The sequence below is a fragment of the Ixodes scapularis genome, unplaced genomic scaffold (genome assembly GCF_016920785.2).
Source record: "Ixodes scapularis isolate PalLabHiFi unplaced genomic scaffold, ASM1692078v2 PGA_scaffold6__148_contigs__length_123643588, whole genome shotgun sequence".
In the NCBI taxonomy this organism is placed as follows: domain Eukaryota; kingdom Metazoa; phylum Arthropoda; class Arachnida; order Ixodida; family Ixodidae; genus Ixodes; species Ixodes scapularis.
The window spans coordinates 5,479,439-5,501,282 of NW_024609881.1; the positions used below are offsets into that span (position 1 = coordinate 5,479,439).

General features: G+C 47.7%; 1 protein-coding gene across 1 annotated transcript; it reads left to right on the forward strand.

Moving 5' to 3' along the window:
• Positions 1-6,155: 6,155 nt before the first annotated feature.
• Positions 6,156-8,167, forward strand: LOC115319939. The gene is made up of 2 exons (XM_042294543.1): positions 6,156-6,163; positions 7,381-8,167. The coding sequence occupies exons 1-2, from the start codon at positions 6,156-6,158 to the stop codon at positions 8,165-8,167; spliced, it is 795 nt and encodes a 264-aa protein (XP_042150477.1).
• The last annotated feature ends 13,677 nt before the right edge of the window (positions 8,168-21,844 follow it).

Here is a 21,844-nt window from a genome sequence, read left to right on the forward strand (position 1 = left end):
GAACATAGCTGTCGAAGGTGGATATCGTTTAGGTCGTTCGTTCCTCCCAGTTGAAGAACTGGCCATACTGGAAGTTGGTTGGACTCTTTGGTTTCCATGCTGAGTCCGCTCTCGACTTTCGATTTCGCTTTTCAAGAAGTTCAAAAACTGTTTTAGTTCGTTGACTTCGTTTGTCGCTTCCGGTGTTGTTTTTCGATGATATTCTAGTTCGAGGTATGATGGCACAGCCTTTCGCAGGACTGTTAGTAGGAGTGTCCCGTAGGTGTTTGAAGAGACACCAAGCGCCTCAAGGCTTCGGACTCCTGTCTCAACTTCGTCATACAACAACCTGAGCTTCTCCACGTTGTGAGAGTTACTGACTGTTCTCACTGCTAGTAACCGTGACATGTGTTCTTCTACGATGAGCTCTTTTTTCCCGAATCTTGTTTTCAGGAGGTCCAGTGCAACGGTGTAGTTTTCACCTGTCAGTTGTAACCCTTCAATTGCTGTAGCAGCTTTAGCTGTAAGGTAACTTTTCAGGTATTTAAACTTGTCAATTTCGGACAGAGAGACGTTTTGGTTGATTGTAGCGTCAAACTGGTCCCAGAAACCTTGCCATGACCGTATGTCACCCGTAAATTTTGCAATTTCCAGCTTTGGAAGTTTGACCGTTGCGTGTTCTTGACTGATAGGCCGTGGTGGTCTTGAACTTGCGCCTGGCATTGAGGTGTCCAACGTCATGGCAGTCATTCGTTCATGCTCTTTTAGTTTCCGTAGGACTTTTGTTTTCGTTGAGCTAATTCTTTCGGAGTAGCCTTCTGCGTTTACCATCTCCTGTTCCAGCGTGTCATCGATGATGGCTCTCTCAATCTGATCGTCGATTTCTTTTAACGCAGATTCTTTGAGTATCAAGATGTTAAGTCTTTCTTCCAGCTCCCCGATGGGCGTTGGTTCCATGCTTAGAAGAGTGACGATTTCGGAAATGATCCTGGTGGTCGCCGATCGAATCACGGTTCTTCTTCTTTTAAGTTGTTCGATGGCGGCTGGCGTCAGTTGATCCATTTTCGTTGAGGTAAGTCCACTCGGGTGATCGTTGGGTTTTACGATGGATGTTCCAAGTCTTTTTTTGCCTTTCCTTGACTCAGCTACTCCCGGGTTTCGGCACCAAAATTTATGTTACGTTTCTTCGTTAAGAGGATTAAATGTAGCGAGTTCGTTAAGAAGGAAGGGTTTATGTACAATATTTACATGTTCGTTCCAGTTGCTGCCGGAGTCACCATCGATTCCTCCGGTCTCGTCGTCGTCTATATATCTTCTCGTTACATCTTCTTCTTCTTTTGCACTAATTATTCAACAGCCCCTGACTTCAGACGAATGGTATACTTGTCTTGGAGTTCGCCCAGTCCTTTGAAAATATGGGAGTCAGAAGATGGAACACAGCTGACACGAGCGTCGGAAGACGGGACACGTCCATCCGTTTTTCCGGACTCGGCGGAGGTGGTGTTCACAAACTTGATCACGCCGAGAGCTACTATCGCAGGTAGCCCTAGAAGCGGTGTAGTTTGAGCCCGCATGACGTAAAGCTGTTGGACGGTGCGCTTGTCCTTCCACGCCAGAGAAGCTTGGAAAGTGCCCAAGACAGGCAGCGGCTGGTTCCCCGGGACGATAAACTCTCCTTCAACTGCGTCGAACTTGCGAGGAACGCCTGGAAGCGACGGCGGAACAACGGTGACGTCTGCTCCCGAGTCCACCTTGAACCTTGTCACGTGGCCGTTGACGCTTACTTCGACGAATCTTGCCCGGTGCGTACGAACAGAGCAGAGTTCGACGGAGCCCAACTTCTCCTTGCGCTTCTTCGCGCTGCAAACTTCTGCAAAATGACCCTGCTTTTTACGAAAATTGCAAGTTGCCGTCCGAGCTGGACATTCCTTGCGGTCATGCGCCGAACGCCCAGAATTGCCACAAACTGCGTTGTCCAAACGCTGCTGCCGGTTACGTGGGCGCGACGACGGAGCGGATGACGCAGTCTTTTTCTTCGTTGCGTCAATGTTCAAGGCCGCTGCAGCTGGCGCCGAACGAGAAGCGCGCTCCCTCTCAGCATTCTCGTGTTGGCGGGCTTGTAAAAGTGCTTCGTCAGTGGTGGGTCGTGTGGAACGGCACAGCTGGTCCGATAGCTTCTCGTCCAATAAGCCGACTACGAACTTGTCACGCGCTAGGCAGTCTTCTATCTCGGGGCTGTTATAGTTGCAGCGTCTGATTAGGGTTCGAAGCTCCGTGAAAAACGCGTCGACTGTTTCCCCAGGCTGCTGAGTCCTGGGGCCCGAATCTGGACACTTGGCGAGAAAGACGGCGAGAAATCTGACTCCGCTGATTGGCCGGCGCCAAGGTCAAGTGCGGCGTCAGCCAATCACCGCCGCCAAATTTCTCGCCGACTTTTTCGCCAAGTGTCCAGATTAGGGCCCCTGCGGTGAAATCTTCGGCTCTCGTAAATTTCGTTCGCGGGATGAACGAAATGTTGGGTCAGCCTCTCCTTGACGGCGGCAAACGGTTGCGTTTCCGGGATTGGCACGCCAAGCGAAGTCAGTACGGTACGAGCTTGCGGACCCATGCAGTAAAGCAACGTTCTTACTTGCGTTTCGTCGCTTGCAGAACGTAGACCGGTGGCAAAGGCGTAGTCCTCGTAGGTTTGAATCCACGTTGTTCATTCGCCTGGGCTCGTGAAGACGAACGGCGACGGCGGTTGCAGCCCCGTGGCCCCGAGGTGGACGCTCTTTTCTTCGTCCGGCATAGCGGTAGCGCCGACTACGAGCAGGTGTACCCACCCCTGATACCATGTTCAGAGCTTGCGTGCTCTGGGCGCGACGCGGCAGCCGGGAAGACGAAGCAGACGAGCAGACGAGGGTGTCATGACGAACCAACCACTTTTATTACCCGAGCGTGAAGTGGCGAAAAATCCCCCGCGTGGTCTCGCGGCACGCGCTTATACACCGACACGCTGTTTACAAACAAGCCCGCGTTTGCCCACACCTGGTGTGGGCACTGCGCGTGCGCAGAAACCGAATTCGCGTAAAGTGAAGCGTCTGCGCATGCTCAATGCCGTTGACAGCGCCACCGCAGCTGCATGACGTCAAAGCCGCGTGTTGGTCTATTGACATCTACTCGATGCGCACCTGGCGCCATCTCTTGGTCACCTCGAAAACAACATCAGGGTGGCGACCCCTACAAAAACCGAGTTCGCCGAGATGAACGCAGGGTCAGAACGAGCCCCCACTTGTTATCTGCGGAGAAATACAATCTTGGTGGTGTATGCGATGCACGTTGCAGAAGCGTTACGGAAGGAACTCTTAAGCTCGCGCTGAGCAGGAACGTACTAAGCTATCGGCGCCCGTGAATGCCTCAAATGCCACCTTCGGGACCCGCACTCGAACGAGTAGGCAGTCAATAATCTTCGTGCGCTACCGCTGAGGAGCACTTACAAACTACGGCCTCGAAAGCATAACGTAACAAGCAGAAATTGTCTGCCGAGACGGCTGAAAACGCAACAGAAACCGACGGCGAAAGAAGTGGCAGCACAAACAAGTAACCTCCTTGAGTACGAATTTGAGATCGGGGCAGAAGGTTGCTTGACAAGCAGCCGAGAAACTGCCAATAGCATCTTTATTATAGGGTTCAGAGCGGACCGCGGTTTCCACCAGTGTAATATTTTGACAATGCTCGTATTCAGTTTCAGTAAAACGATACAGTCATTTGTTCTCGTTCGACTTTTTACCAGAGTTACCCTTTAAGCAGTCAGTGACAACAGTTAGTGACGGAACAAGAACGGCGGGGCATGTTTTTGTTTTGTTTTTTAACACCCGACCTTCAGCAGGTGCTCCATGCTTTCCCCCGTGATAATAGCCTCCTCTATACTCACAAAGCCTGAAAGTTCGACGACGGAGCAATAGAGTGCTTGTTCGCAGATTCTGAGCGCGAGGATCTGGTAGCACAGAGCATCAAAGAGTCCTCTCTCGTGGAACCTGGACGTTAGCGCCCAGCTTTTGCAGCGGCGAGGACACGAAACACACTTGTTGACTCGGGAGAAGTGTGTTTCGGCGTCTCGCCGCAGCGGGGCACCAGTCGCGTGGCTCTCGTCTCATCCGTTGTCTGCCGCTCCACCTTTTCCATTTCGGTGGCCGCTTCTCGTGGTGATCTGCCAGGCTTTTCAAGTATATTGAAGGTTATGGCCGTCCTTTGGCCGCACGCACGCACTCGAATTGCACGATGCGCCGCAGCGTGGTCGAACGTAGAAAGCGCGGACCGAAGGAGGGACAACTGAAGCTGCTCTCTGCCGTTCTCACCATGCCAGTAACTATACAATAGCAATGGTCACCACAAATGACAATGTAGATCTGGGAAAAACAAAACATCCGCCCACCTTCAGTAACCCTTATAGGTCTTTGCATCGCTAATCACCCGGGGAAACACGCTGAGTCACTGAGCTTTTGGACGCATGCGCACAGCAGACCAACAGCGGATGCTCAGAAGGTGTTCCACAGCCCTGCAGACAGGGATGGCAGCGCGCAGAAGCCAATTTTTGCAAGGTCTATAGACCTTTGCAAAAATTGCCTCCTACGCGCTGCTATATTTGTCTGATGGGCTGTGGAACGCCTTCTGAACATGCGCTGTTGGCCTGCTGTGCGGTATATCAGACGCTACGCATGCGCCAGTCCGCATACGAAGCCAGTCGAGCAGCTACAAAATGTGCATCGACATGCACTCGTCGTCTTTGTGCTTTCTCTGTTCACCGGCTAAACCAATCACGCACGGTGAACGCGTCGTGATCCTGCGCTTTTTTGATGTCAGACAATGAGATCCGTGACGATGAACTTTTGGCGCTGTCTGATTGGCTTCATCGGATCGAAGCTGAGGTAGCGTTCGGACTTGGTGTGAAAGGGAGTATACATAGAGTGAAAAAAAAAGGGAAAGGGGGGGGGTTTAAAGTCCATGTATAGACGAACTGATCTCTGTTACGTCACGGCGCGGTGGTGGCGCGTCGGGCGCACTTCCGGTTTCGGGCTGTGGGTGGAAGCTGCCATGGGGCACGTGTATTCCTGTGTTACTTGGGAAGAAACCGGACAAAAACATGCCTTCTCGTCAAAACGCCGCGACTGGGGCTGCACCAAAAGAGTCAGGAAAGGTTCGAAGGTCAGTTTTCATGCGTTTTCTGCCAACTCGGTTCGTCCGAGAAAGTGAACAGGGGCCGTCGGACCACGATTGCTTGGGCGGAAAGCACTTTGGAGTGAATTCACGGATACTTGTGGTCCTCAGATTTATTTGTTTCGTTCCAACATGAACACGGGAGAACCGACAAGTTGCACGGACCACCTGCGGGCTACGTTCAGAGCATCATCACGCCTCATCGTTCGAGCTGTCTTCTGCTCTCTCAAAAGCTTCTGCTTGTCGTCTGCTCGTTCAAACGACAGTGTCCCGTAGACCAAACATTGACCCGGTAATTGCGATAAGGAGTGCAGAGCTCAAAAGACGTTTAAGTTTGAAAGTAGCTTCGGGTAAGTATAGGCTCGGTGTAAGCAGTAGATGTAAGGAGATGTTGATAATTGGGTTACCAGTGGCCATCACCGACTTGTTTTGAGTGATTCACTCGGTCTGATTCTGCATGCGATTTTCAGTATCGACGTCGACATCTCGGCTAAGGTTCAGTCTTTTGCAGCCCGAGCGACGTCATGACTAAAAATAGCGAGCAGGACCTCACTACGTGAACCAGGCTTTCGCGTCCATTCTGCGGCGTTCAAGCGCAATGAATCGGCGCATGTTACATTATTCACGCCGAGTTTTGCTGTGTAACGAGCCTCGTTAATTTCACTGAGGCCGCTCAAGTACGCAGTGCGAACAGATTGTGTCGTCATCAAAGTGAATATTAACCTGTCGAATTCTGGCTGAAACGAGCTGGTCGATTTATTGCAACTACGGGGCGTTCGAATCAAGATATGACAAACTTGACAAACCTGTTGGGACCCCGCCGAGCGGTGCTGAAACCAACACGCGGAAATGATGTTTCAGATTTTTTAGAGACGAATCAACCTGATTTACTTCGTTCTACCCTGATTGTGTCCGCCGTTAGTGATTACGATGCTTTCATAAGCGAGATGAATGTATAAAATATGAAAACAAATAGAAGAATGTCTAGGTAAGTGCATAACTGTGAAAGCTGACATAAGTAAGATAAATGAAAGATTGGATGCGTATTATACTGTCTTTGACACAGGAGTAGAAAGGGGCGTCTAAGCTATAGGGCTTTCACTTAAAGTTAAAATGTGTGAGCTTAGCGTTTCGATCCATCAAGTACACTTACAACAAGAGAAGGCCGAGGTAAGCCGTTGTTCTCAAGAGCACTGCGCAGTCTCACGCAGGAACAACAAAGACTGCATCGTACCTACTGCCTAACGCCGACACATATAAATTGTGAAACAAGAAAAAAAGTAGCCTGTTAATAAAAAAACACCATTCCCCCAGTGAAGGGTATTTGATTGATTCCGTTGAATCGTGTCTAAAATACAGGACGAAGGAATTCTGGAAACACGTAAAAAGAAATGGAGACATTTCATAGCCATCCCGCCACTCTCCTCTAGGGATGACGTTGTCCCCGATAACGTAGCTAAAGTAGAAATATTTCATTATGACATTTGCTCTATTTTCACTTCCGTGATACCACGTGATCACGGGGATGGAGAGGCGGTCCGGAATGGGATAACTGACGCAGAGGACACTATAACCAGTGAACGTTGAGATCGAATCACTGTTGCGGGGATTGAATAGCTTCTAAAGCAGGCTCGCGATGGCTTATCGAATCATGTTTTGAATCCTTGTGCCTGATCGCTATCACCTTCTCTAAGAACACATTTCGATAAATTTCCGAAAGAACTTGCCGTCCAGATAGCTGGAAAAGCGCTGCATTTGTTCAATTCCTATATCCTGAAGGGGGGATCGGTGGCCGAGAGGAGTGCGAGCGCGCGTGCCGAACGTGCAAGACGTTCGAAACATGAGCTCCGTGGAAGCGTCTGCAACGGCCCTTGCTGGCCGCGGTTCTAATCACTCCGGTGAATCGACGAACGATGACTATAAAATTGTTTTACCACAGATGCCTACAGGAATTACGAGTGAAACATCGGTGCTTCTGCATTGCGATTTGAAAGGGCGCCCCTACCGTATCCAGGATTTTCGACAAGAGATGGCCAGGTGCGGCGTACTCGGCGACATCGCAGCACTTGGTGCGTACCAAATGAATCATGTTTGGATGGCTACCCTTCGAACGGCAGAAGCAAAGAGACGACTCGTGGACGCCAAAGAACTGCAGGTGAAGGGTCTTCGGTGCCTCGTCGTGGATCCCAGCATCACGGAGTTACGGCTTCGTCTCCACTGGATCCCGTATGATGTGCCGGACGACGTTGTGCGTAAGGAATTGGAGCCGTATGGCAAGGTCCTGGAAGTGAGCCGGGAGAAGTGGAATGTTGAAGGCTTCCAAGGGATCGAATCAACGACCAGGTGTGCGCGGATGACACTGAACGAAGGCGGCACGGCCGATACCATGCCACACCAGCTTCGGATCCAAGGTGGTAACGTACTTGTTGCGATCCCTGGACGGGCGCCCTTGTGCTTACGCTGTAAGCGCACAGGTCATATTCGACGAGAATGCAGGGCGCCGAAGTGCTCGGAGTGTTTTCGCTTCGGGCATTATGGCACCGAGTGTGTCAGGTCGTACGCCAGGGTGGCCAGCGGGGCCGGGACGGCCGAGACCAATGACCACGCCATGGATGCCGAGGAAGCGGAGCGTACTATCCAGGGCTTGGCGCCAGAAGTTTCAACCCCTGCCAAAGAACGCAAGAGTGAAGGAAACAGCTCCTTGGAGGCAGCCAGAGAGAACGGAGGTCAACCGGAAGGCGCACCTCCCAGCGGTGCCGACGTGAAACCCTCTGATGCCGGAGCAGACAAGGAATCGAACGACGCAAGCACCAACGGACCTTCAGATATGGACGACACCAGCGAGTCAACTAAGCGAGCCTTCGATGACGATACGGCAGCAGGAAACGGAGCACGCCAACTACACCCTTGGATGGAACGCACGAAGAAGGGGCGTTACCAGCCCGCGCCCAAGGATCCTAAAGAGGAACGTCGGCGCAGGGAAAGCAAGTAAGGCGTTCTTTGCCTGGTTCCCTGGTGTTTAAGATTGCTGCATCAAGACAACTTCGACCCTGACTGCTTAGGTTTTTAGTATCTGCACCGAAGCACAGCGCATGATTTGTGAGTCCCAATCAGCCATAACAGTTGCAACGCTGAATGTTCGTGGTTTATGCACTAGGAAAAAGCAGTACCAAATACAGCGATTATTGTCGAAAGAGCAACCCGATTTCTTGGCGTTGCAAGAAACTAAATTGGCTGAGGCGGAACAGGTAGAGGAAGCAGTCAGACCTTTCATGCCCAACTACGAAATCTGTGTGACGCATGCAGTTGGTCATTCGGCAGGGTGCTTCCTGCTTCTGAAGAAGTCGGTACCGTTGTCGCAGTTATGCGTTACTACGGACACTGAAGGACGTTTCATTATGTGTGATTTTGTGCTAACGTCAAATCAATTCAGGCTTATTTGCATTTATGCCCCAAATGTGACCACTGACCGCGTTTTATTTTTTGGCGGTTTACGTCGGTATCTTGATTGCGATAGAACTCTAGTCCTTGTGGGTGACTTTAATTGTGTTGTACGACAGTTGGATAGATCGCCAATAAGACGGAACGCTGATAAGAGTGAACTACTTTTGGGTGAAATGTTGGAGGATTATGACCTGATTGATGTGGGCACTGTAAAAAACGCGAAGAAGGAAATGCGCTTTACCCATTTTCAAGCGTCGTCCAGTGCGCGTTTGGACAGGGTGTATGTTTCTGCCCCTCTAGCAGAACATTTAGGAAAGTACCGTGTCACTCCAGTCTTTTTCTCAGACCACAGTCTCGTTATCGCGACGATAGGCGACAGAGCACCTGAAAAGAAAAAGTTTAATTGGAACCTATGGAAACTAAACATAAAGCTTCTGAAAGACAACGTCTTTCTAAAAAACGCAGAACAGTTTTTGAAAGATGCTTTTAAAGAGCCGGGAGGGGACATTTTCGAGAAATGGGAACTGGCAAAACAAGAAATTAAGGCAATCGCCATTGAGAGGTCGTCAATTCTTTCGTACAACGCCCGGTGTGAGGAACGCAGTTTAAATAAGGACTTGATAGAGCTATGTAAAGCAGAGTGCGAAAGACCCGGTAATGGGGTAAAAGACGTGGAGTATGTCAGAGAAAAATTAGATCAGCTCCACCGCGAGCGCTATCGTGGTGCAGTAGTGCGCGCCCGTGCAGAAAAATACACAATGGGCGAGCAGCCCACTAAGCGTGCCTTGGCAGTCGAGAAGCGTTACGCACTTCGGAACGAAATAACCGAAATTGAATTCAAGCAAATGATTACTACGGATCCCGAGAAAATAGCACAGGCCTTCCTCGAGCATTACGCACAGCTTTTTGCTAACAAAGCGCAAGGGTGTCATACGGACATTTATGCCCAGCTTTTAGAAAAACTGCCAAGGCTATCGAATGATGAACGCGAAGAGCTTGAGCAAGAAATTACGATCCAAGAAGTGGAGCGCGCAATCGACGATCTGCCGAACTCTAAGACGCCGGGACCGGATGGATTGGGCGCAGAATTTTACAAGAACTTTAAGAGCCTAATAGCTAGTGTTTTTTTGAACGTCATTCATACTGCCTATGAAAGAGAATGTTTGCCCTTTTCGTTTTCTCGTGCCTACACTGTCCTGATACCGAAATCTGATGACCCCGTGAAACTGCGCAGCGTCACCGGTTATCGCCCAATAACGCTATGCAATACCGATTACAAGATCTTCGCGAAAATTCTGGCGCGTCGCCTTCAAGGTGTCGCATGTGAGATAATAAGCGAGCATCAAACGTGTGGGATACAGGGGAGGACTATCTTGACAAATGTGCATGTGGCTCGTAGCGTCCTGGAGGCCTGCAGTGACAGCACCACGCAGGTTGCAGTGCTACAGATAGATCTAGATAAGGCATTCGACCGTGTTAGCCATGATGTACTCTTTGATGTTTTGAGTCATGTCAATGTTGGTGACGCCATCCTAAAAGGTGTAAAGATGGCCTATAAGGACTGTACAACAAGGCTTATAGTGAACAAAGAGCTCAGTTCTGTTATTAACGTACGAGAGTCGGTACGACAAGGTTGCCCTATGTCTCCCCTTTTGTTTGATTTGTATTTAGAGCTTTTCTGTTTAAGCGTAAAAAATAGTCAACGTGTCCGAGGTTTCCAATTTTATAATGCAGAAGTAAAAATAATGAGTTACGCCGATGACATTGCTGTTTTTTGTAGGGACAAAGAAAGCGTTACCGAAGTCATAACTTTGGCTAAAAGGTTTTGCCACGCTACTGGTGCTGTTATAAACTGGGAAAAGTGCCGTGGTTTCTGGCATGGTGCTTGGGCCACTACACCCTCAGAATTTGAGGGTGTATGCTGGGACACAGTGCCGTGCAAGTACCTCGGGGTGCCATTGCAAAGTTTCCGGAATAGCCAAACGTACTGGTCGGGTGTCGCTATCGACCTGGACAGGCGTGCTTCTCGTTGGAAGCAACGCGAGCTGTCCATTTTTGCCCGAGCGACTGTTTGTAACGTTTTTCTGATTGCGAAGCTCTGGTATGTTCTTCAGGTCATCCATTGTGCGCGAACTAATGTTCAAAAATTTCATCGAATTTTTGCCACGTTTATTTGGAACTCGAAGTATGAGCCGATGAGACGAGACAATCTTTTTCATCGAATTTGTAACGGTGGCGTGGGGCTTTCCCACCTTTTTGTCAAGCAGCTTGTGTCACGCTTCTTTTTTTTGAGAGACCAAGAGCACCCGTTCATTCGCACACTGATCCAAACAAAAGTGTCACCACATTTGCCATCTTTTCTTGTTTCTTCTCATGGCGGCGAGCCAACAAGAATCACTGGTTTTTTGAAAGAAGTTGTTGACACGATGGGGTTTCTGACAGCACGTTTTTCTTTGAATTACCTTTGTGATGTCAGTAAAAAAGCGCTCTATCGCGATTTAGTTGTGAGTGTTTTCCCCATGCCCTTGTATCGAGATGTGTCCCAACATGGCCACGATGTGCTTAGACGTGTAAAAAGGATGTGTGTTCCCGCGGCTGTTAAGACTTTCTTTTATAAATTACACACGAATACCGTACCAGTTAAGGTTTGGCTTAAAGAAAGAGGGATCTATGTGCCATGGTCGGTAAATTGCCTTCTATGTAAAAAACCTGAGACTAATGAACATGTGTTTATTTTTTGTTGGGACGCGGTATTTTTCTGGGATGTCCTCCAACGCACTTTAAAGAAAGAATTACCTGTAACCCCAACAGGGATACGTTTCCTTAGTGTGGATAATGATAATGAAGTTCCTTATGACATGATTATGTTGTTAGCTTTATGCAGCATTTGGAGATCACGTATGGCTGTTCGACATGCTGACCTCGACGCAAAAGAAGTGCGGATATATTTCTTCAACCTTGTAAAACAAGTACAGAGTGTGTATTTGAACTGTGAACCTGAACCGGAGTGGACTAGTATTTTAAAATCACTCCTCGAAATGCGTGATTTTTAATACGTTGTGCAAAAGAGCTGTGCAGTGCAGTTAGAATGACATGAATGTTGCTGTAACTACCATGCAATAAAGAAAAAAAAAAAAAAAAAAAGGATCGGTGGCCGAGTGGTCTAGCGCACACCAGCTCGGAGCACGTGGAGCGAAAGCTCGCGCTGCAGAACTCAGGGATCCTGGGTTCGAGCCCACCCCTGCCCGTTTCGATCTGGATGAGCATCGTACCGGCGTGCGGTCGTGTATCACTACTGCGTGATGCACGCTAAAGACCCCAGGCTAGCAATTGTACCGCACTGGCTAAATTTCTCATCTACAGCTGGGAGACCCGTCGCCCCTGTGAGGCAGACCAAGTTCTAGGCTGTATAAACTCACACACAACCCAATTTTTTTTTTATATCCTGAACTGCATAATGGCGTCGCCAATTACTGTAAAAGCTTGGTCTGCTGGGAAAGTTGGTAATTGATATTTATACTAAATAGCACAAAAAAGACGGGACAAAAAGACGAAGAAGCACACAGGACAAGGGCTAACTGGCAACTAAAGTTTATTGAATGCTTCGAACTTTGCTATCGCCGTGCACGCGCGTAATCTCATCTCGACAAAAACGCGGCGTACCGCCAAATCAGTAGGTATAGCCCGCCCACCGCCTTTTCAAAAAGTTTGCAAAACAGCTATATCAGCCCGCCAAACAATGCAAACAAGAAAAGGAGAAAAGTGCCGTGTTAATATTTACTTAGTTAGTGTTAATGAAGCTGTTCTTTTTCGGTTGCATATAAGAGGTATTCACTGGACGCCATATTTGAGGGCGATGTTTAGAGCGCATGCTCAGAACGAGCTCACATTCATAGCCTGCTAAGACCGGCAACCTTGATGGTGATAAATGCACGCTCCAAAAGGACTGCGGAAGCTCGGCGTCAGCACGCGCTCAGCAGTAGCGCACACAGATATGGCCACAAGTGAATACTCCCTATACTTCGTTTCAGCTTCGGTCCAGAGGCGGCCAAAGCTACAAGCGCGAGCTCCGGGCTTTCAGCATCCCTGCCAAGCACGCGCGCTCGTGCAGTGCAAGCACTGTTCTGGGCCACATGCTCGCGCTTGTAGCATCGGCTGCGTCTGGACCGAAGCTGAAACGAAGTATATACATCGATGCGATGCTGATGCAAACGTCTTTTAGGGGCGAAGCTCCTTAGGGGCTAGCCATGTCCGTAAGTTTGTCCGATGTCCGGCGTTGGGTGCTCGCGCTCACGAGCATGTGCTCCCGTGCTCGTGTAGGGCAAAAAAAAAAAAAAAACGCATCTCTACGTGGTGAATGATGTTGATTGGGGCGAAGCTCTGGTTGTGCTTGTCTGCGTAGACGGTGAGCCGCAGCATGCTGAGCATTTCCTTCATTTTCATCCATGTCAAAAAGAAGATGTGTGGTATGAAACGTGGTTTTATACGCATTTGAGCATTTGACCGCAGTGTTACATGGATGAAAACGAACGAAAGGCTCGGCATGCTGCGGCTCAGCGTCTACGCAGACAAGCACCACCAGAGCTTCACCCCAACCAACATCAATCACCACGTGGAGATGCGGTTGTTTTTTTCGCAAGTATGTATATTTGCCGCCTCCAGCAACTCTCTTTCTAACCTTCCTTTGTTGCGCCCCTCCACCTGCGCGCCGTCCGGCGTGGGGAAACAACCACAACTTTTACGATGCCCCGCCCAAGAGGGCCTTTTTTGGGCCACGCACAAAAAAGGCCCTCTTGGCTTTTGACTCGGCCCACTCTAAATTGATAAAGAGGGGCGTCGCCTCGCTGTGCCTCCGGTCGGCACTGTTGAAGTCCTGTCCGCATGTAATTAGTGATTGTTTTGATCTCCAGACACTTCGCTTGGAACCACTCCGGTTTTCCTTCCGCTCTAATACACGGAGTTGCGGAATCAATGCTAAAAAAGTTGAAAAGCTCGACCGTTGCACCCAAGGGGAAACTAAAGAATTTTGTAGTGCTACCCTACATTCATAAGGTGTCGCACAATCTGAAAAGGATAGTGTCTAAGTTCGACGTGGACGTTGTTTTCACTGCCCCGTGCAGATTGTCTAAAATGTGCGCTATGGTGAGCAGTCCGAAAGTGAAGAGACCTGTATGCAGCAAGAAACACGCCACAAAGTTTGTGTCTTGTGCCACTCAGGTGGTTTACAGGATTCCTTTAACGTGTGGTCGCGTTTACATAGGCCAGACGGGACGTTGCTTAAATGATCGACTTCGAGAGCATGCGGCTTCTCTTGGCAACAATTACGGTTCCCACTTGCCGGGGCATTGTAGAACTTGCGGTTGTTCCCCTATGCTCGACGGTGCGCAGGTGGAGGGGCGCAATAAAAGAAGGCTAGAAAGAGAGTTGCTGGAGGCCGCAAATATACATGCTTGCGACAAAGACGTTTGCATCAGCGTCGCATCGGTGCAGATGCAACCGAAAAAGAACAGCTTCATTCACACTATCTAGCTTGTAAATATTAACACGGCGCTTTCTTTTCCTTTTTTCCCTTTTCTCGTTCGGATTGTTTGGCGGGCTGATGTAGCTGTTTTGCAAACTTTTTGAACAGGCGGTGGGCGGGCTATATCTACTGAGTTGGCGGTACGCCGTGTTTTTGTTGAGACGAAATTACGCGCGTGCAGGGCGATAACAAAGTTGGAAGCATTCAATAAACTTGAAGTGCCAGTTAGCACTTGTCCTGTTTGCTTCTTCGCCTTTTTGCCGCGCCTTTTTGCGCTATTTTAATACGATTTCCAATTACTGCCCAATATCGCAAATTTTGTGGCGTGTAAGGACTTAGAGCACATTCTTTATACGGTAGTGTAGAGCACATGAATCAGCATTGTTTATTTAATCCCCGTCAGCGTGGTTTTCGGAACAAATTGTCATTGTAGAACAATTAACCGAATTCACTCATGACCTGGTCCATGCTCTAGACAGCCATCTTTCGTTAGATTGAGTACTTGTAGATTTTGAGAAAGCGTTTTACACGGTAACGCACTCCTTACTAATTGAATATAGCGCGACGATCACATGACGTGAGCCGTTTGGACAGTGTCAGTCGTGCTGCTGATACACGGTATCACGATGACGATCGATTGACATTGCGCCGATCGTGCGTTATACGGGAATCTGATATTAGAGCTTTAGGGAGCCTTTTTTGCACGTCCGATACGGAACGATGGGCGATCCGGTACGAACTGCGCACGTGTGAGTTTTAAGAGGTGGCACATGCGCAGTTCGTACGGAAGGGCTCATAGTATGGGATACGCAAAAACAGTTCCCTAAAACACTCTATTAGGGAGTTTTCGTAGACCGCGTTTCCCCCTCCGCTAAGCTTTCTGCAACGAAGAAGCCCCTACTGTTACGCGCCTATGGCCTTGACTGGAGAGTTCCGGGTTTGGTAGCGGGTTGCGGAGAGCCGTTGCGGGACGGTAAAAACGATCTACAACTTCCTATTGAAACGACGTTGTGTTCACTTAACGTTGTTACGTTGTTGATAAATAAATGATTTTAAGTTTGAAGTGTTTTCCCGTCAAATTTTTGGGGAAAGGAAATTGATGCATAGCTCACGTGACGTCAATGTCGCTAAATGTATTCAGGAACCTGTATTTGTTTGTAGGTTCCGTGACGTCAGGTTGCGTCGCATCAATTTTTCCATCAAATTAAGCTGGGAAACTAAATTGGGTGCATAGGTTACGGGATGTCAATTTTTCCGTTAAATTCAGCGTGGATTCTTTACGTTTACGTTCAAGTGGTCGAAACACCGGGGAACGGGGCACTAATACCTGATGCTGTAGAAAAGCTTAACAGCTGTATTTATCCTTAAGGAGCTCCTTAGATTACCGAATATTTTAGGCAAACAAGACGGTCTGTCGTCGTAGGTGGTTCACGGCAGACTTGTGCCTATCTTAAATAATTTGCTTAAGGTACAGTATTACAACCTTCTGATAGTATTTCGGCATCGTGCAAATACATTTCGTCTGGAGTATTTGCTACTCTATCTTTATTACATTTCCAACTATCTTGTACCGAGTATCTCAAATACATTTCTCAACCCTCGAAAATATTTGTCGGTGGAATATTCTACGAAACTACGAATCGTCAGACTTTAGGGTGAAGCTGAACCGATAGCAGATTTCGAGGCAAGCGACCAAACACAGGACAAGGGGCAAGGCACTAGCCAAACGCTGTCTCCGAATGCCAACCAAACAAATCAAATGGATAGCCCCAAGTACGCCCGCCTTTCTGTGTCCTCATGCCAGCTTTCTCTTTTTAAGTTTTCTTTGAGCGCTAGGTTACGCTTGGAACTAGCAAACTGCCGGTGTCGCCATCAGTATTTTACACCTTTTGTCTGAAGCTGGGCTAGTTGCGTCAGCGGAGGGTTGTGACGCCAACGCTTGGTACATTCACAATGGACCAATGTCACAAATCGCCTGTTCAGAGGGTTCTGATATGAAAATGCGCGAGCACGTTTTCAAGTGAACGCGAACACTCCCCCGGCGAAGGAAACTAGATGCTGCTGGGTTTATTGAGCTGCAGTGTACAAGATTGGGCTTCCCCAAAGCCGCTTTTGTGCCTTTTGTGGCTTAACTTTGGCTTCCAAGCTTGTTCAAAAACGTTTTTTATGTTTTTTTTTTCGAACGCGCACATTGTTTTATTCCCAGAATCCTCAAGCCTAGTTTCTTACCAGGTGGAGCCAGGTATTTAAAGTGGCTTCGTGGACACACTTTTGTGTTACTTGTCTTTCCCTCTTGACATTCCTAATATTTTTCACAGTTTGAAGGTACAGGCAATCCTCTCGCCCTTGGCTGAGGAGACAAAATACTCGCTCTTGGTTGTTAATCAGCGACAGAAGCTGCTTTCCTCTAGTCGAAGTTTCTCCTTAGCGTGCCCGTTTGTTATTCACTCGCGTACTCATTATGAAGTCTGGCTCCCTGAACAACATCTAGTTCGGCTGTTAGGGATATACAATGCCGGACTATATGTGAAGTCCGCCGAATAGCGTTAAGGCATATTTCGCACTTAATGCGGAATGCGTCATGAGCCGAACCTGCCGCCAAACTAAAGCGCGCCATAATATAAAAAATTAAATAGCGCAAAGGTTAGACAAAGAACAAAGGAGTGAACATTTTGTGTCCTTTGTCCTTCGTCTAACATTTGCGCTATTTAATTCTTTTATCACGCATATCCAGCTCGCCCACCTCAATATCTTAGTAAAGCCCACCAGTTGTCATGCCTACAATACGTGAGTCCGCCTTGTTCCTAAAATCTTTCAGGTACCCGTTATGTAGCAGATCCCGATTTATTTCAAAGTAAACTTCGATTGGAGCAGCTATGTCGCTTCTGACAGTTATAAAGATAAACGCAGAATGTGATTTTCAGCGAGGTTATCGCAATAAAACACCCATTTTTTTATATTACCAGTTTGCATCCTACTAGCCGATTATACTCAGGTAGTAGCTTCGGTTCAAAGTATTACTAGTAGGCTAGTAGGCTGGGTTCAAAGTATTCGAACTCTACTAAATATAGTTCGTAGTAAATGTAACTTAAATACTGCTCTAAATGCAGTTTGGAATGGGTATTTAGTATCTTATTCTAAATACTTTCGTTGAGTACTTGGCACAACACTGGCTCATAGTCACGTAATGAGAAAAGTCGCATCTGGTGTTCCACAGGGGTCGGTCCACGGGACTCTTGTTTTTTTATACATTAATGATATCAGTGAAGGGGTAGTGTCTCAGACAGACTTGTGCCTATCCCAAATACTCAACTCAAGATACTGTATTTCAAATACCTTTTGAAGTATCTTGGTATCTTGCAAATACTTCCGACCGAGAGTATTTAATACTCTATTTTAATTACATTTCTGAGTATCTTGTACTAATTTTCTGAAGTACAGTTTTGGCATCCTGATATTTTCCGAGTTTTTCGGTATGAAGTGGCGTGGGCGTGGCATGAGCAAACGAACATTCTTTCGAGCAACCAAATTGTGTTGCTAGCTCCGATTAGCTACGGTGACTTTGATTGAGGTTGTGAACGCATCGCTTATTTGCCGGTTGTGACTCATATTTCAGCCCAAAGTTCGTACAATGAAGCTTTTCCCCTCGCCTTCTCAAAGGCGCCTTTCCATAGAGTTTACCCCTAAAAAATCCTCAAACAAAAGGTGTTGTTTTTGCGGAAGTAAAGATGCCGCCTTGAGGCGAAACGCAGACCGGGAAACGACATATGACAACAATGCAGGCTTGAGTGTGAAGAAAATAACAAATGGAAAAAAATGAAAAGTGGACAAAAAAAAAAAGAAAACTACATTTTTGTTTTTCTTTTTGTATACTGTAAATGACTAAATTTTCGCGAGGACCTAATTTTCGCAAATTTCGCGAATCACCTACAATTCGCGAAAAAAACGTCCCGCGAAAAATTCAGGCAATATGAGAACACTGCGAAAGCTACACTCGATTCGCGAAAATTATAACCCGCGAATAATTTCGAATTTTCAGTTTTGGCCCAATGCGGAAAATTTTGAGCCCGCGAAAATTAAGTCGTTTGCAGTATTTGACCCCGCTAGAACAAAAGTTGAGGTTTTTTTCTTTTTTTTTTTTCTGTGTCGTCAGTTTGGCACTAATTGCTGTTGCGAACACTGTCTGTAAGCGAGCATTGATAAGGAGAGAACAGGACACGAAACAAACTACGTGCTAGATGACCTCTCAAAATGCCAATAAAGGATCCCCCAAAGTTGAGTACCTTTCTGAACGTAACCTATTTGAAGAAGGTGCGACCACTGCCGTGGCTATTATGTGGGTTCTCCTTATTATCCTTTCACTCATATTTGTATCCCAAGTTCGTTTATAGTGAACTCCCCATATAGAGAATCTGGATTCTAAGGTGCACAGCAGGACGTGATATTTAGCGATGTCACTATTGGCGAGGCGCTCTGGTCCTATTGTCACCCCCCCCCCCCCTCGGTGTTTACCCAACATAAGGCCTGTGCATATGCCCAAAGGCCTTCTGGGCATGTTGATGTCATATTCTTTCATAGAGAGGGGGGTACAGTGTAATGAAAAGAATACCAACAATTAGTGAAGGACGTTAAGTGCCGGATCTCTCCCGAAAGCAGTCGTCATAGAATGCTAGCTTGACCCACTTGGGCTTTTGTGGTGAGCTGGGCACCGTGCGTGCTGCATTGTTCACGCAGCACGGAGTGGTAACAAAAGAGCCCCCCCCCCCCCCCCCCCCCGCCCTCACCGAACCCCAGCCGAACGCTGACGCCGCGTTCGATTAAGTCAGCCGAGCGCTGAAGCATTCTATTTGTTGTCCCCATCCATCTAGTTCTAAAGTTAACCACTTGGGGCTCCACGGTTTGATCTCCTCCCCAATAGCTAAAGTGACCTCTTGTTGTCCGAGAAATGTTTTGTAATATCTATCGGTGATATTGCCAAGCGCGTAGCCCAGCGAGGGCGTGGCCGAATGGTTACCGCGTTTGGCTCTCGCGCGAAAGCTCCGGGTATGATGCCAAGCAGCGGACTCCTCTTTCATTTATCCTTTCAACTTGACATTTTCGTAAGTTCGAAAACCTTGTCGTCGGATCGAGTTATGAATATTCTACGCGGCGAACTTTCTACACCGAATGTTCCAGAAACCCACGCGGGTACAAAAGGTGCTCCAAGTGGTGGTCCGGAGTCAGTCTCGCCCCCGCGGCCGATCCTGCTGTTTCGCTGACATCAACGCCTGCTACGCTAGCCTTTCTCTATTCTGTTTTGGGCACAAGTTCGCCCCATTAAACGTCTAGTTTCTTCGATTATTCGCCGCCTCACCTACGATACTTTTTTTTTTTTTTCGGTTTGTGTTGTTGCGTGCTATTAAACCATTCTGGTAACCCAGATTTGCGCAGCTGTATAACTGTCGTTTTTCACTAACGTCGATACAAATTAAGCTTTACGGAAGTATCTTCAGAAGCAGTTGAATTACATTTCCAAGTATTTGTACTCTACTCGAGGTACTTTGCAGTCAATGTAACTTGAGTAGTATTTTAATTGCTTTATGAAGCAGGTATTTAGCATCTTAACCTAAATACTTTTATCGAGTATTTTGTCCAACACTGGCTCAGATGAACCTGTTCGCAGATGACTCCGTGTCAATTTGTACAACGTCAATAGGAAGATCTTAGCCGAATTAATCTGTGCTGCCTCAAGTGGCGTATGTGAAAATCGGCCCCACCATTGCCGTGGGAGGGCGCAGGGGTGGGACGGAGTTTCGTTTTCTTTTCTGCGCGTCTTTTCGTTTCCGCGTGTGCCCCTGTGTGTCGGGGGACTGACGGCGTTCGTGCGGGTCAGCGCGAGAGATTTGCTCGGGAGAAAGAAGAGAAAAGAGGACGGCGCGACGGGGACCTTTTGGAGGAACTCTGAAAATAGCTTCGCTTGTATATAGATGTCTTTTCTTTTCCCCTATCCGCGGAAACCTGGCTGTTTTACTTTTTCTTTCAGCGACCATCAGCTGCCTCGTCGTCGGGTCCCGGCGCAATCTCGAAGAAAGAACATATTTACTGCGTATGCAGCTATATTTAGGAAAAACAGATTATGTGGCGCTGGCGACGAAAAATAACTCGTACGCTGCTTCTTATGCCACAAATAACATTATGAATTGGAGAGTGTCTGTCTATAAATATTTGGAGTAAATTACGCGACTGACTTAAACTGGCACCACCACGGTGATTACCTTGATGACCGAGGCTGGTAAACAGAAAGTTAGGGTTGCTCCGTCGTAATGCTATAAAAATTTCAATACAGGCAACCGAGAGCTTCTCCAGAAAACATGCGTCAGATAAGTTCTTGAATATGCGTGTGCCGTTTGGGACCTTTATGTGGAGCGCGTGTTCGTCCGCTTCTTGCGCAGGCGTTGCTATTATGTCACGACGCCGATCTTTAATTGGCTGATCGCAAACAACAAAATATAGCGGGTAAACCTTGAGGCATCTACACTCAAAAAAGCTCAGGCATCTGCTTTCCCGCACAACACCTCGGAGAGCCAATTACTGCAACTTACGGAGGCAGCTCAGCAAATGACAGTGCCGAAACGTATCTTTAGACTAAAAAACGCAGTCTGAGTTGTGACATTAAGCAATGAAAAATGTTACGATTGTATTGCTTAATGTCACAACTCAGACTGCTTTTTGTGGTCTCAACATATGTTTCGGCATTGTCATTCGCTGAGCTGCCTCCGAAAGTTGCGGTGATTGGCTCTCCGAGTGTTGTGCGGGAAAGCAGACGCCCGGGCTTTTTTTAGAGTGCAGCCGCCGTTGTGGTGGACTCGCGACTGAGCGCTGACCTCCTGCGGAACACACTTTGCACCACAAAATACGTTTTTCTCTCGTCAGAAAAAGCTAGCAATGAACACCTGCGAAACGCGAAGGTGTCATGTGGAAGCTGACTATAGAAAGGAATGTACCGCGGAGTTTGCTATTGCGCCATATAATGCGCCTTCCGAACCTCAAAACACCTATTTTTCTTTTTTACTCAATTGGTTGAATGATCACATGCTTCGCGGGAACGTAGTCGCGTAGTTATTCTTCGTGCTAAACCTTAAAGTCTAACCATATACTAAAAAAGAAAAAAAATGCTTCATGGAGAATCATTTTTAATCTTCTACGGTTAATTTCAGAATTAATTACGGAGGAGCATTCGAAAAAGTACATACTGCGGTTGTACAGGGTGTTACAAAAATATACAGTTTTTTGTTTGTTTTTTTACCGCAAACATAAATTAGGCATCGCCGACCACTGATTTTCCGGACGAAGGTAGGGTCAGAGGTCACAACCAGATGCCCAAGTTTAAGCCCTCCAACGCGTGGATGTAACCATGAAAGCCACGTCTGGAAGTATGAATATCCGCTTCTTCTTCGTTCTTTTGAAGAGTGAATCGCCGACGCATTAGGTCTGTTCTATTCGCCTGGACTGGCAGAACTAATTCAACAGTGCAGGAACCGGTGCATTCGATTCTACCGGAAATTGCTCGGCCGCTGCACTCGCGCGTTCGATTCATCCCAGTGCTGAACGAATTCAGACCATAGAGTTATTATAATAAACGCAATACAGACGAAAGTTAGTCTGCCTCAGGGGGCGTCTGGTGTCTCAGCTGTATATGAACAATTTAGCCAGTGCAGTGCAAAC